The 15,657-nt window shown below is 33.0% G+C and overlaps 1 protein-coding gene across 1 annotated transcript; it reads right to left on the minus strand.

The window, feature by feature from the left end:
- Positions 1-61: 61 nt before the first annotated feature.
- Positions 62-12,027, minus strand: LOC112045001 (xanthine dehydrogenase). Its single transcript, XM_024081030.2, has 8 exons — positions 11,866-12,027; positions 4,741-4,895; positions 2,482-4,645; positions 2,101-2,409; positions 1,684-2,021; positions 810-1,614; positions 570-737; positions 62-169 (listed from the first exon to the last, which is right to left on the minus strand). The coding sequence occupies exons 1-8, from the start codon at positions 11,938-11,940 to the stop codon at positions 119-121; spliced, it is 4,065 nt and encodes a 1,354-aa protein (XP_023936798.2). The 5' UTR covers positions 11,941-12,027; the 3' UTR covers positions 62-118.
- Between the last annotated feature and the right edge of the window lie 3,630 nt (positions 12,028-15,657).

A 15,657-nucleotide genomic window follows, 5' to 3' on the forward strand; every position in this document is an offset into this window, starting at 1 on the left:
GATTAATTAAATACCTTAATAATTTATTTTTTTAAAAAAATATTTGAAATAATATACAAGATTCATTTTAATGATATGTTTATTTTGACTATTGAACATAAATATTAAATAGTTTTATTTAAGGAACAACATTCCATGGAATATAGCTGCCTGGCTCTGGTACAGGAATCTGAAATAAAGCTGAGTTTCAGACGGAAATTTTCTCAAGCAATTAAGACCTAAAAGTTTACATTTTAATCAAATAACAAACAACCAACTGAATATTTTAGTTGGTTGTTAACTTAACAATTTGGCAATCAACTAAATATTACAAAAGACCATCTAAAAGTCATTATTATATCGCTCAAGAAGTTTATAAAAATATGTTTATAATATTTATTCCCAACAAGTGAACCATTTTTTCAGATCGTACTTATTTAGATTATCACTAAAAAATAGTTTGAGTTCAATAGCATTGTGTCCTTTATTCTTAATCGCTTGGCACAGGATTCACTTGGATTCAGTCTGAATTGTTATTATTGGAGCGTTTGTTACTAATTTTGCAAACAAAGATGGCTAAATTAATTTACCTTTTTAGTAATGTGATCTTCGCAAGCAACGCGTATCCGTGCAGAGGTTGCAGGAGATTCCAGATAGAAGTCGAGAGAGACTCCCGCATCTGCTCGCGCTGCACGAATCGCCTCTTTTATTGCGAAGAAAGCTGAGCTCGCCAAAAATAGGGGGGGCTCTCCAACCGCCTGTAAAAATAAAAGGTATGTTTTCTCAATTTCCTCACAATGCCTCTATGTTGTTTTAATGGGTTTACTTACTTTTGATGAGAAAACTGCTCTAGGATTTGGTGCACCTTTCAGTAATGATACATTAAATTCAAGAGGAATGTCACCAAATCCTGGAATTTTGTATGCTCCTGGGCCACGAGAGTACAGAGTCCCCGTAGGAGAATAAATAAGCTCTTCCATAGTATATAGCCCATACCCCTGTATGAATGCACCTTCGATCTGCCCAATATCTATGGCTGGATTAATACTTTCCCCTAAATCCATTACAATGTCACTTCTTATAACCTGATGGTCTCCACTAAGGCAATCGATTTCAACTTCTGTGCATGCTACCCCAAACGTGAAGTAATTAAAAGGTTTCCCTGAACTTTTTTTAAAGTCGAATCCAATATCTGGTGTAGCATGGAATCCTGTTGCTGACAGACTAACACGATCAACAAAAGCCGCAGATACCCAGTCCTCCCATTTTCCGTTAGGATTCTTATCTTTATATGGTTGTAGACGCTTCACTAAAGTTTGGCATGCCTCGAGGACAGCCATGCCATTAAGATCCGATCCAGCGCTGGCTGCAGTTGCTGAAGTATTAGGTACTTTATCTGTTGCTGTTTCACTTATGTGGATTTTCGAAACATCGATACCAAGAACCCGAGAGGCCACTTGTATCATTTTAGTATGAAGACCTTGTCCCATTTCAGTTCCTCCATGAGACAAAAGAACTGAGCCATCGGTATAAATCAACACCAACGCGCCAGCTTGATTTAACAATTTTTCAGTAAATGCGATTCCGAATTTAGTTGGTATTATGGAAATACCTCGCTTGCGCCAACGATGTTGCCTAAAATCAGATATAGGTATAAAATTATGTACAACAAAGAAAATAATGGCTGAGCTTATAAATTCTTACTTGTTATAGTTTTCAATGTTTATTCTCCTTTGCTTTAAATCACTTTTTTCTACACATTCATCCCAGCATCTTTGTAATGTACAATGTTCTAAAACTTGTCCATAATGAGTAGTTGAATTCTCTTGATACAAATTAATTCTTCGAATTTCTTCAGAACTCTTATTAAGTTTACGTGCTATTTCTTCTACCATGTTTTCAGCGCCAAACATTCCTTGTGGACCGCCAAATCCCCGAAAAGCAGTGTTGCTAGGCAAATTTGTTTTACAAACATGGCCTGTGACCTCACAGTGAGGAATATAATACGCGTTTTCGTAATGAAACATCGCTCTTTCGACCACCTAAACAAAAATTCGTAGTTATATAACGCCTAAACACAATGTATCTTTATTAAAATCAATTGAAAATTTTAATACTTACAGGTCCAGATAGGTCAATTGAGTATCCTCCATTGTTGTAAATATCGACTTTTGCAGCCATTATTTTTCCTTCTTTTGTAACTGCAACTTTGTACTTTAATAGAAAGGGATGTCTGGTTCCTGTCATTTGCATGTCTTCGTCACGATCAAGCATGCAACGGACCGGTCTTTGAAGCTTATGCGCAGCTAAGGCAACCGGTAATGCGACTAGCATTCCTCTGGATTCTTTTCCACCAAATCCTCCTCCCATACGCTTTACGCGAGCTACTATTCTATTCATAGGTACATGAAGAATATGACTGGTTAATTTCTAAAATAAATGTAAAATGTTTAAAAACTGTTGTATCAATATACTAAATATTTTATTAAATGTCAATCATACCACAATTTCTGAAGGGTGTTGGCTAGAACAAAATATCTCCAGTTCATCATCTTCTTTCTTAGGAATTGCAAATGCTGCGTGTGTTTCTAAGTAAAAGTGCTCCTGTCCTCCCATCCGACATTCTCCTTCTATGATTATATTGTTTGAATCTTCAAACATATCCTGCACATTTCCTCTTTTTATAGATTTAGGAAATTGTTTGTAAAATGAGTTATGTTTGATAGCATCTTCTATTGTAACAATTATTGGTTCTAACTCATTATATTCGATTTTCACTTTCCTAGCAGCGTTTTGGGCGGTCTGTTGATCTTGAGCTACTATTACTCCAATTGTTTGCCCTTGACTTGTAACTTTTGTACTAGCAAATAACTCTTCATCGTGAAATATAGGCCCTATAGCGTTTTGATCTTCTGTCAAATCCTTTGCAGAAAAAAATGCTACTACACCGGGTTGTTTTAATGCTTCTTCAGCATTTACAGACACCAACTTTGCGTGTGCCTTACTACTAAGAACAAATGCTAAATATAATTCACCTTCAGAAGTTGGCATATCGTCGCAATAAATCGCTTCTCCAGTAACTTGTTTAAGAGCTGACATGTGTGGAATCGGCCTACCAACTGCATCACTTTTTATCTGCTTATCACCAACAAGTTCAAAGTACTGAGAACTTTTAGGTATACTGCCATGGAACTGCTCACCACCACTACTATGATATGACTTAATAAGATCTTCGTGAATGTAATCTTGTGTCATTTCTTTGGCTATAGCTAAATAGGCTTTCAAAAATAAACTCATGGTCAAAACTTGTCTAAATACCACATTCCCACCGGGTACCGAGGGATTTAAAGGCAATTCATCCAGCATATATGTATAAGCTTTATCGAGCATTTGTTCATTCCATTTTAGTCCTTTTAATAACTGACCAGTTTTTGTTGCTATCTTTGTAACTGGAGCCATTCCACCAAAGGCTATTGTGATAGTGCTAATAACATTTGTATCAATTTCAAATTCAACGTTTACTGCAGCTGTAACAATGGATATATCGTCCTCGCGTCGCTTTGCCTGTTTATATGCCTTTACATACTGATATTTCGTTGAGTAAGGAATCTCTATAGAAAGAAGGATTTCATCCGACTTTACAACATTTTTTCTGTAACCCGTGAAAAATGTTTCATCCATTAAAACAGACCGATGACCTCCCTTTTCACTTAAGAGGTTGAGTTTTACCTTTAAAGCCATTAATATTGGATTTAAATCTGATATAGGACTGCCGGTCATTATATTTCCACCAATAGCGGCAACATTACGTATTTGCTTACCAGCAAACCAATTTAGCATGTCGATTATTGTTGTTAGTGTTCTTGTTTTGTATTTTGGCAATAACTGTATGTTTTTTCTGAAAATATTTTCCAATTCCATAAGAGTGACCGCAGCTCCCACTGTTAATCCTGTATCCGTTTCAGACACTGAATTCATTTCATGAACTAAATTTGGCATTATGATTACTGGATAAACACAGTGTTTAAATTTTACTTCTACTCCAACTTCAGTGTTTCCTACTACTATTTTTGCATCAGGATATTGGTTCTTTAGCTTTAACATCGTATCTAGCGTTGTGGGTCTAAACCAAGTAACTTTTTCACCTTGATATATTAGATATTGTTCGTCGTAAATGCATGATAGTTTGAGTTCTGGAGGAAATATAGGTTCCTGACTTGAGTCATAAGGTAAAAATGACGATTTATCAAAAATAAATTCTGTTTCGCTATCATCTGTCCTATTTTTGCAACAGTCTTTTCCCATACCACATGCACCACCATTAGAACCGTTTGACTTGCCATTTGTTACTCGATTTGTTTCCCAATCTTCTAAAAAAGTTTTGTAACCCTCAATAATAGCTCTGTATCCTGTACATCTACATAAATTTCCCTGAAAGGCGACTTCCATATCTGAGTACTTAACTTTATCACAGCTTCTGAGTAAAGTATACATGGACATGACTATGCCTGGAGTACAAAATCCACATTGAGAACCGTGAGATTTTGCAAGTCGTTCCTGAACCGGGTGGAGCTTTGTTTTAGTGGAACCTATTCCTTCTATAGTAGTGACTGCTAGTCCGTGCATTGCACATACTGGCGCTAAACAAGCATTTACTGCAAGATGACTGGAGATCATATTAAGAAAAGTTATCATAAAGACCTTATTCTGACTGAAAGAGAATTATGCAATAAAAACACATTATTTATATAAAAAGGATACACTATTTGTTTCTCTTTGCGGTTATATTTTGAGATCATAACCGTGCAGGCACCACAGCCTCCCTCTGCACAGCCCAATTTTGTTCCAGTGAGCCGTAGCTTTTTCCGTAAATACCATAAAAGTGTCCATTCTGGGTCTGGTTTTGGTTCTATTACCTAGAATAAGAAATTAATTAGGTACACAATTAGTGCCACTTGGTTAATAATAATAGTTTAATTTCTGTTGTTGATTTTTTTTTCTAAATTAAGACAACAACAGAACATAAATAAAGCGCTAAAGATAACGCTTTCTTATATCCGTGAATTTACCAAACTGGAATTCATAGCGCTTCTATAGATTACTAGAGTGGCGTTAAATAGAATAGTAAAATAATGATAAGTGGGTATTTATTTATGAAATGAAAAGGTCTTTGTCTCATTTTGCCCTTTAAACGCTCGCTGGTGACGCTACCTAGGATTAATTATTTGTACCAAGCTTTGTACCAAGACTTGTACCAAGACTTCGTAAGTGTTTATAGTGGAATCAATAGACCATATTTCATCGATCTCCTCAGAAACAACTACGATTTTGATGATTTTTTTGTTCAGTTTGTTTTTTGATATTATGGAGTGGGGACAGAATGATTTATATTATTTAGGTAAATAATATAATATATGTTATTTATATAATGAATAATTAAAAAACAAAACACTGTCGATTTCAAAAACAAATTTATATGGGACCATTTTAGGAATATCCGATTCCGTCCGATTTTGATAATTCTTTTTTTTATTATGAAGGGTACATTCCAAAGATTGTCTCATATAAATATGAAAAAACAATTCGAACCCTACAGCTAGGAAAACGGTAGATGTCGGCCCATTAATTGGACCATTGGCACCGCCTTCAAAGTGATCAATAAATAGAAAATATTATAGTTTCTTTCGCTTATTAGTTTTCTGTATACGTTTATATTTTTAAAGTCGGAAGTATTTTTAAATTATCATATAAATGGCATAGATATTTTTACCAATAAAAATTATTTCGTCCCCGCACCAAAACATTTCTGATTTAAAATAACATAAAAAACATGACTTTAAAATCTGAGCTATCAAAGTCGGAGCTGTTTCTGAGGACTTCCAGCATAAGCTTGTTTTATGTATTCTTTGACTCCACTATTAATAGTCTCTGATAAACTGAACAAGTGGAATGCGCCATTGCAAGATAAAAAAAAAACTTGACCGCTATTTATCATCACGCAAGAGTCCACATTTTATAACTAAGATAAATTACAATTACCTACACTTTATTTAAACAACTTTAAAACATGAGGATCCCTGTCACCCGAATGCCTCGAAAATATTAATTCGATTTAAATTAATAATTTTGAGGGTTTCAGTGATTATACAAACCTTGGCTGAGTTTGTTGTGGGCTCTTCTCGGACCAAGGCGCGTTTGGAACCCTCGTAACTTTAGTTTTAAGTTTTCGACTATTATAACCACCATTAAATTAAATTAAATTATATGACATAATCTTGACTTTTCAAAAGTGCTTGTAAACTAAGCCTAATTGAAATAAATGAATTTTGGCTTTTGACTTTGACTATAGTTTATACCTTAGTTGCCTTTTTTTTTTATTCTGCCTAGCTTTTGTGCTTCTCGTTCTGTGGTATAAATTGTGTTTTAGATGTACATAATATGTATCTACTATTATTTTAGCTAGCATCATTCTATTTGATTGTTATTATTACGATAGCTTGAGGGCATTTACAAATATCATTAGGTCATTGCGATAAACGTTATACATTGAAGTCTTGTCCCTATTACAATACTAGCTGCCGCCGCGCGGTTTCACCCGCGTGGATCTCGTTTCCGTAGGAATACGAGGATAATATATAGCCTATAGCCCTCCTCGATAAATGGGCTATCTAACACTGAAAGAAGTTTTCAAATCGGACCAGTAGTTCCTGAGATTAGCGCGTTCAATCAAACAAACAAACAAACAAACAAACTCTTCAGCTTTATAATATTAGTATAGATTCGCTGAAGTAAGTAGTTACCTAGATAGATTTAGCTAACATTTTCATGTTATGAAAATTTTGCAAGTGACTTTTAAAATAGGTACCTACCTATTGGTCGGTTACGGTCTTATAAAAATAATATTAGTAATATTGTAAAAATATCCAATATAGAAAATTCCGTACATTAAAACAACAGGTCTTTTGTACATTGAAGATATTTTGAAAATTTTCATTAGTGGGCATTATACAATCGATACTGTAGCCAAAAATGTTTTTTTTTTTCGATTTCTTGTCTGTCTGTCCGTGTTTTTGTTGGCCGGTCATCACTCTAAAACTACTGAATGAATTCAAATGAAATTTGGCATGATTTGGGACTAATACGCATAAGGTAATAGGTTACTTTTTGTTGCAAAAATTAAATCAGAAGGGGGTGAAACAGGGGTCGAAAATTTGTATGAAAAGTCTTTCATTTTTAGAGTTACAGTTAAAAATTTGTCCGTAAATTAAATGTGATTAGAAATTTTTTAAATTCAACCTCTAAAGTGGTGAAATAGGGGTTGAAAGTTTACATTGATTTCCACCCAGACGCAGTCGCGGGCGTCCGCTAGTTGTGTAAATAAAACCATCCATGTGTAGCTCAATAGTGGTGCACCTTGAGAATTTTTATTTTGTTCAGACTTTAATAATAATTTGATTTAATTTATGTACCTAAGCATTTATAATTTATATTAACTACTTGATGAATTATGAGGTACTTAATTATTTTAATATAAAAATAAAGATACGTATTTGCATTAATTTTATGAATATGAAAAAAATAGTATATTGTTATACAAGGGGCTAAAAAGACCCGGTATATTTTTAGGTTTAGGGTACAGTTTTTTTAGGGCACGAGCCGGAAGGCGAGGCCGTTGAATAGAAACCGAATTTTTAATGGGTTTAGCCCCGCATGTTACACTACACTTTTCACTACGGTTGCGAGAAAATAAAATAATTCAATAGGTTCAGTATTCAATGTTGAAAAATCTTTTTGCAGACGCAGCTCTCAACTCAATAAAAATCAAATAAAATTGTAGATAGCTAAATATAAAAAAAAATAAATCACTGTTAATTGAATTTTTTGCTATATTTATTTGCATAAAGTCGTAACCACAACGTATGTTTTTCTTTTATTTGATGGTGACCTATAAATAATGCATTTATCTGTGACAATATTTTAGAGATAACATCGCATTAGATTGTTTTATTAGATAGCATAAAATTACGTACATAGGTATTAAAGTATCAGACTGTCAAGCATTATAATTAATCAATGTCATAGAATAATAATAAAATTATATTTATTTGCATCTAAAAATATTCTAAGTACTTACCTAAGTGTTATATCTGTACTAATATCTTATTACTAGCTGATGCCGCGCGGTTTCACCCGCGTGGTTCTCGTGCCTTTAGGAATACGGAGATAATGTACAGGGTCACTGGAAAGTGAAAACGTACAGCGATCCCTTTAAGGGATGATAGTAGGGATCATAAGTTATCAAATTGAATTGGATTATATAGGGCAAAAGTGTACCGACGTCGAAAGAAAGAGACTTTTCTCTTTTTCTTAAGAAATGTGGGTTACTCTACTAAAGTGGATTATAAAATAAAACTTACTTATTAAGTAAGGTAGTTGTTTTTAGGTTGTAAACAACCTATTACATATTGATAATATAAAAAATACAAAAGTTGTAGGTACCTACTGTTTTTGAATTAGGTATGACTTCAAATTTTAAAATGTTTTTCTGTCTGACTAAATGCAAGTTTATTTCAAAAAAATACCTAGCAACTTTATCTGCATAGCAGTTTAAAAACAAGTTTTTCCTTTTAGGTATCCAACAATATATTAAAAATTTAAATATGTTGAAAAATTAATGATTAAATGGACTTAAACAAGAATAACTAAAAAATCGTAATTTTTAAACATCGAGATTTTTTGCTTAAAATTTAATTTTTCAATGGATTGCCACATATTTTCTTCATGGAGTGATAGGAAAAATCATTAGCTATAAAATTGTTGTGAGGTAGACCGGGCAAAGATATACCGATTCCGAAATTTCTAGAACTGGGTAAACGCTACCTCAATTTTTGATGTAATTTGTTTAATTAGGTACACCAAAATAAGTAATAATAATATAAAAATGAACAGAAATGCCGTACCATTTGTAAATGAAGATTTTGAGAATTAATTGAAAAACGTATTTCGTAAAACTCATTTTAAACGTATCATAATACCACCTACATACCTACCACTTTTGTAAATTGCAGGTATAGGTATTTTATCATTATCACCATGCCAGCAGGTAATCGTCTGACGCATGTGCATCATTATAGTTATCGTGCTAAAGACAACGACCTTTTAAGTCATGTGACCCGTTTATCTCCTTGACCTCGCCGGTCCCCAAAGACTACGTTTACATCAATAAGCGATATACGTACCACGAACCTGTTTATATAAAAGTAAGTAAGTAATAAAAAAAATTGCAGCATGTAGTATCTACAGCATTTTTCAACATTGTGTTCATAATAATTTTAAATTGCTAAAAATTATAAGTATCTGATAGCTACCTACCTAGGCTAGCTAGAGGTTTGTAATATTTTTTCCAAAATATTATTCGTTGATGTAGAAAGTAGGTAAATACCTACTAATACTTAACGTCGGATCATTTGGCTAGGTAATTTTACTTAATTAGGGTTGCCACCCTAATTAAATAAATAGAACGCAAGTTTATTTTTTTTTTTTCAAAAATGCTGTTGAGACATTTAAGAATAAAAAATATAATAAATTAATAAGCCATTTTACGCATACACTCCCAAAATCCAATATTTTTTGTTAATAGAGATTACCTTAAAGACTTTGTTCGCATTTTGTAGATTTTTTTTATAAAATAAATTTAATATTCATTTAATTTCGTATAAATATTAATAATGAGATTTTTGAACTCCAATTTGGTATACTTAGACCCAATTGTTTGGTAGAGGCCAAATCAAGTAATCTTTTTTTATCATAAAATATTATATTTGTACCCATTTATACCACTGATCAATACACACATGACTGTGTATTAGTCATACTGCGAAAAATAATCATAACTTTTTCCTTGAGACCTAAACGATGCAATGACCTAGTATTCTTAACATATAGATATAGATACTCTAGACTGCAAGATCATTTTTGTAAAATTTCGATATGGCAGCAAAGAGGAAAACATATCTATGGCAGCCGGTAGGTATCCTACCTAATCACTAATCGAACCCATTTGGATTACGATATATAAATGAAAAATGCATGGAGTTAATTTCTTCCAGGCAATCTGATATTAATTCTGCCTGCAAGTTACGTAGATACTCGTACCAATGGATTAAAGTTTGTGGTTTCCACTTCAACGGCGAGGTGTGATCGCTTATCGCTCAATACGATATCATAGGTAGTAAGTAATTGAGAACTGTTTTCATGATACGAGATCCGGCATAAGGAATGTATCCTCATCTGTTATTTATTTGGGATAAGAAATAAAATATGATAGATAAAATCACATATACAAATTGCACATGGGTTGCCTAGTTAAATTGCGACTGGATAGTGTTAAATGATTAATTTATTTAATCTCCTCCCTTCGGTAATTAAAAAAAAATTGTACACTTGTTAATAGGATATACCCAAAAGAATTGGAAAAGTAAATGTTGCCTGCTTTCACACTGCAACTGTGGGTTAATAAACAGTTATGTGATGTTATATATGCACCCTCATCAGTTATTTATGTCAAAAAAATGTTTTATATGTCAAATGGAAGCTTAAATTACTGTATAACGTTGCCTTTGATCTAGTCAATGGTTTCCTAGATTTTGTATGAAAAATGTGTTTGGCCGGAATTTAACTAGTTACCTATTTGCAATGTGTCTATGTGAACATTTTCTATCATTTATTACTTATCTCAAATAAATAACAGATGAGGGTATATATTCCTTATGCCGGATCTTAGACCATTATACCAACCACACTTAGCTATACCTAAATGGCGGCACCAGCTTAACAAGACTCTTAGTTTAGGACAAGTAGGTAATGACAATATTTTAGTTCTTCATGTCATAAGGGTAGATATAAGTAAGTACAAGTTAGTACAAGATTGTTTTGTGTCAAGCTTCCAACAACAAAGAAGTTTATAAACATTTTTTTAGTTTTAGTACACAAAAAATATTTCCGAAGTATGCGCAAAATGTTTCATATGTTGGACCATATTTACGCAATGTAACGCCTGAATTGTAACCAACCTAAGAAGACAAAAATATACCCACTAATAAATTATGTTAATTAAGAGTCTTGTCCTAATTTTCTCAAGGCTTTTAAGATCGTAAGGTATACTTAATCTTTTTGCACCCAATACAATTGATGACCCTATTTTTATGCGGTAATTAGACATTAATGAATAGCGACATGAATGCTTAGACTTTGTGAGCGTCAAAACTACTACGAAATCACATCATGAGCTTCCGAATATTTTTTTAAAGGTAGGTAAGTAGATAAAATGGTTTTGATATCAAGAGTTAATTTAAATAATGAGGTAGGTATGGAGACGGACCCATTTAAATATTACTTGTTAGATTGGATAATAGAACCAGTTTTCGACGGCATATTTAGGATTTTATTTGTATTCATTCACATTCTTGATTCTTCTAACCTACTAACGTTCTAGATTTCGTATTTGAAGATTTTTTATATTTTTCAATATGCAAATTGGACTAAAAATACATCGTGTTTTCAAAGACTATCCAAACCAAAATCAAAACACATGGTCTACCCTTCTGTTTACGTTTTTAATTTTTTTTAAATATTATATCTACTTGTACAGTAATTACTGCAATATTGTTAATACATATGAAATACTTAGTGAAAATTACTGTTTCTTATTAATTGTCCGCCACTGTATGTCTTCATTTCACAAATAGATATACAAAAAACAAAAAGACTGAGAACTTAGACACTAATATAACGAAAAATTATATGAACATTCCGTAAATTTGGTAAATTACATACATTAATAACTAATTACACACATAGCTAATTATATAAAATGTAAGTACGTACCTTTTTACCATTAACATAAAAAACCAATTCCGTATTCACATCACTAATATCTTCATCGGCGTTCAACAGTCCCATGACTTCGATTTATATTTAAATATCGGGTTCATTAAACCTTTGGCCACGAGCCGTGCGTCTTGCGCCAATGTTCAATTGCGACTGAGATGACTGAATACTGATAGTGGGAGTATGGGGACAATAATATAATACCTACCTAAATTGTACTGGTTAAATTGCGCTGGCGCATATGTGCTAGGGTTGCCACCCGCTCTAAAATAGTGGTACTAACTACTATACTACCCTAACCTTACGTATCGTACGCATAATTATGTATACATATAACATATCTAGTTAGGTATATATATATCTATTTAAGTATTTAGGTAGTATTATACAAAAAAAATATTGTGTTTAAGTAATACGAATCATTATTTATATGTATAATATTGCAAATGCACTGTAAATTAATTCTGAGATATTTAACAACCTAGTTAACTAATTATTTAAAAAAATGTAGGTTCCTGGCTAATTGCGAAATTGATCTTTTTAAAAATGTAACTATGTACCTACGTACTAGTTGTAAATATATGTAAGTATGTATATATGTATACTTATTCTATATAATAATCTTTTTAACATTAAAATGGAACCGACTTCAAACACGTTTTTCAGTCATTTTGATTTTAACACAAAATTACTAAACCGGTTTTCTTGACAAAATGAAATGGGACCAATCTGGAAAATACTCTCTCAAACAAAAAAGAATTTTCAACATTGGTTAATAAATTACAAAGTAAGGTTAGGTACCTAACAAACATTAAAAACTCGAGAGGTGTCGAAGGACACCCGGATGGAACGAAGTTATCGCTATCGCTATAGATATCGCTATCGCTATCGCTATAGCTATCGCTATCCCATCCCATCTCAACCCCAACTGGCTTGCTTTCTACGAGAAAGAGAGAGAGAGACAGACAGAAACACACACACGCCGCATGACTTACGACTATAGCGAAAAGTGTCGTTACAACTTTTGGTCTTAATTTTTTCCGTCAAGCCCCCTTTCGCAATGCGCGATAAGGTACTTCGGTTAAAAAAAGTTCTTTTTTGAAGTCGGTTAAAAGTAATGGTATCCGATAAACCAAAATTACTAGAATTAAAAGATTAACTCTAAGATGGTATCCTTACTATATAAGTAAATGTGACCCGCATGACACGCGTAAGTACCTACTATAATGGGGCCGTCGTGTTGTACCTAGGTATACATATTCATCTAATGAACTATAGGCCATGAACTCATGAAGGAGAAGCGTGATTACTAGTTGCCACTACCATTATTCAGCTCAGCAGGGTTATTATGTAACTCGTTGCACCGTTCAAGTAATCAGTCACTATATAGTTTTTTCATCGTATTTTCGTTTTTGTGATGATTTATAATAGTTATTTCAACGAAATAAGCTTGACTGCACTATTTCACATTAAGTGATTTTTTTTTGTTTCTACGATCATCTAAGATTATTATTTCACCGAAATTACGTTAATACCAGTTTATCGTTATTAGTTACTATCTGTTACTCTCACTACTATACTAATGTTATTTTATGTAAAATGACGATAATTGTGTAATTTCGTTGAAAACACAACGTTAGATGATTGCAAAAACGAAAATACGATTAAAAACGATGTAGTGACTCATTACTTGAATAGTACACCGAGTTACATAATAACCCTGCAGCTCTGTCTCTGTCATCGACATCGTGCACCCTAGAATACTTGCATCAGTATTCAGTATTGCGCAAAGCGTGTGCCGTGCCGTGGTTATTACTCTAATGGATATTAGTTGTGGGCTCTTTCATGGCGTATTTGGTACCCTCGTAGCTTTAATGTTAAGTTTGCAGCTTTACTGAGCTGCGATAGAAAATATTTTCTTTGCAAACTACATCGTGTGACATCAAATGAAAGCGCTTGAAGAATCAAAATTTTTATTTTTTTTTTTATTTTTGATATTAACAGTCTCCAATTTATTCAAGAAATTAGACGAAAATTGACCTTTACCCTACTTATTTCCGAAACTACTACGAAATAGGAATAAGAATCCTTTAAAGATTATGTGTAAACAACATTGAAACATTTTTTTGTATATGAAGTTCATTTTTGGGAGGCAAGATGGAAAATGTAAAAAAATTCAAACTATGATCTTGTGACATATCAAACGAAACAGTATGAAATATGAGGATCTCAATTCAAGTATATTTTTGATGATTATCTTAAGTTTTATATTATTACCTGACGTTTCGAAAGAGCTTGTAAACTAAGCCTATTTGAAATAAATGAATTTTGACTTTGATTTGACTTTGAATTTGATTACAGAATAACATCGTTATTTGTTCAAAACCCTCTTCACGCAATTTTCACATGCCCCGTTTTTGTACTTGGACTTTCGGAACCCTATCATTTATAAAATGATCATTGCCTTTCTGACTGTATATACTTTGTGCGTATACCCTTAATGATTCGACGACAAAATCGTAAACAAGACGATACGTAATATAGTATTGATGTTGCGATCGTTTCTTATCAGTCGAGAATATTCTTATCACTCTACCAAGTACTTATCTACTAGTCTTTAGTTGTATGAAAATACGTATATAAGTACTTATATTAAGAGTGTGCAATATGTAATTTGGTGGTTACAAATGGTTCTGGATCTCAGATTCTGGAAAAGTTAGGAGCCTGATATTTGAGTAAATGATATTTCAAAGTGTTAGCTTCGTTATGACTTTACAAGATACACAATTTGTAAAACTTTTCTCGATAGTTTATTTTTTTGAAAAATACATGTTTTGCTCACATTTTGCTTTCAATCACAGGAAAAGCAAATTTATTTTCTTAAATTTTTGTATAGAAAATTAGGTATATATCTTGAACATGGCCATTTTGTTTTTCGTTATGTTGTTTAATTTACTTGCAATTAGGTAAAAAAGGTTTTGGCGCTCACGTCATAAAATTTGCGTCGCGCGTCACTCGTTCCGTGCTTTTCACTCACGTGAAAGTCATAATTCGGCGTCTCGTTTGCGCTTCGAATTTTATCCATATCGTACCGACGCGCTGCGCGCTCTTAAACAAGGTGCCGCTTGTTGTTAATAATATGAAATCTAATCCTAGCATTTTATTTTTGCTTACTAGGTAGCTAGTAACGATACATTTAGTAGGTATGCCTTTCTAGTGACTTTCAAAACAAGAAAAACATTTGCATTGCCACGTGTCAGTAGAGACAATTGACACCTAAGTAGGTATTTGCTGACTGTAGAGCCTCAATAGCTCAGTGGGTAAAGTGGCCGGATTCATCGCCAAGAGGTCACGGTTCGATCCCTGCCCGGTGGTATATTGTCGTACCCACTCCTAACACAGTATTTTTCGACTGATTGAAGGGGAACGGGCATATTGAATATATTAAAAAAAAATCATCTAAGGCCAGCCACAGACGGTCATGTTTTAAGTAGATGGCCGGCGTGAATATCCATCGAAAGTAATAATATTATTGCTAAGCTTTTCGTCTGCTACAGCAGATCACCGTTAAAAATACTGTAAACTGCTCGGATAACAAATAATTAAATTAAATCCAAACAATTTTTGGGGGATCTATAGACCATTAGTAGATTGCATCAATAATTACCTACCAGAATGTTCATGGAATGTTTTTTTATTAGGCAATTAATAATAATACTTACAAACAAATTATTACGAAATAATTATAGAGTTGTTTTTATTATGACCCAATTAATTAATGTTTACCTA

Source organism: Bicyclus anynana, chromosome 9 (assembly GCF_947172395.1).
Source record: "Bicyclus anynana chromosome 9, ilBicAnyn1.1, whole genome shotgun sequence".
NCBI lineage: Eukaryota > Metazoa > Arthropoda > Insecta > Lepidoptera > Nymphalidae > Bicyclus > Bicyclus anynana.

Coding starts and splice junctions, on each gene's coding strand:
- LOC112045001 (XM_024081030.2), bottom strand. CDS start 11,940: ATGGGACTGTTGAACGCCGATGAAGATATTAGTGATGTGAATACGGAA. Junction 4,896..11,865: donor TTTATGTTAATGGTAAAAAG/GTACGTACTTAC, acceptor TTCTTATTCTAG/GTAATAGAACCAAAACCAGA. Junction 1,615..1,683: donor AACATTGAAAACTATAACAA/GTAAGAATTTAT, acceptor ATCTGATTTTAG/GCAACATCGTTGGCGCAAGC.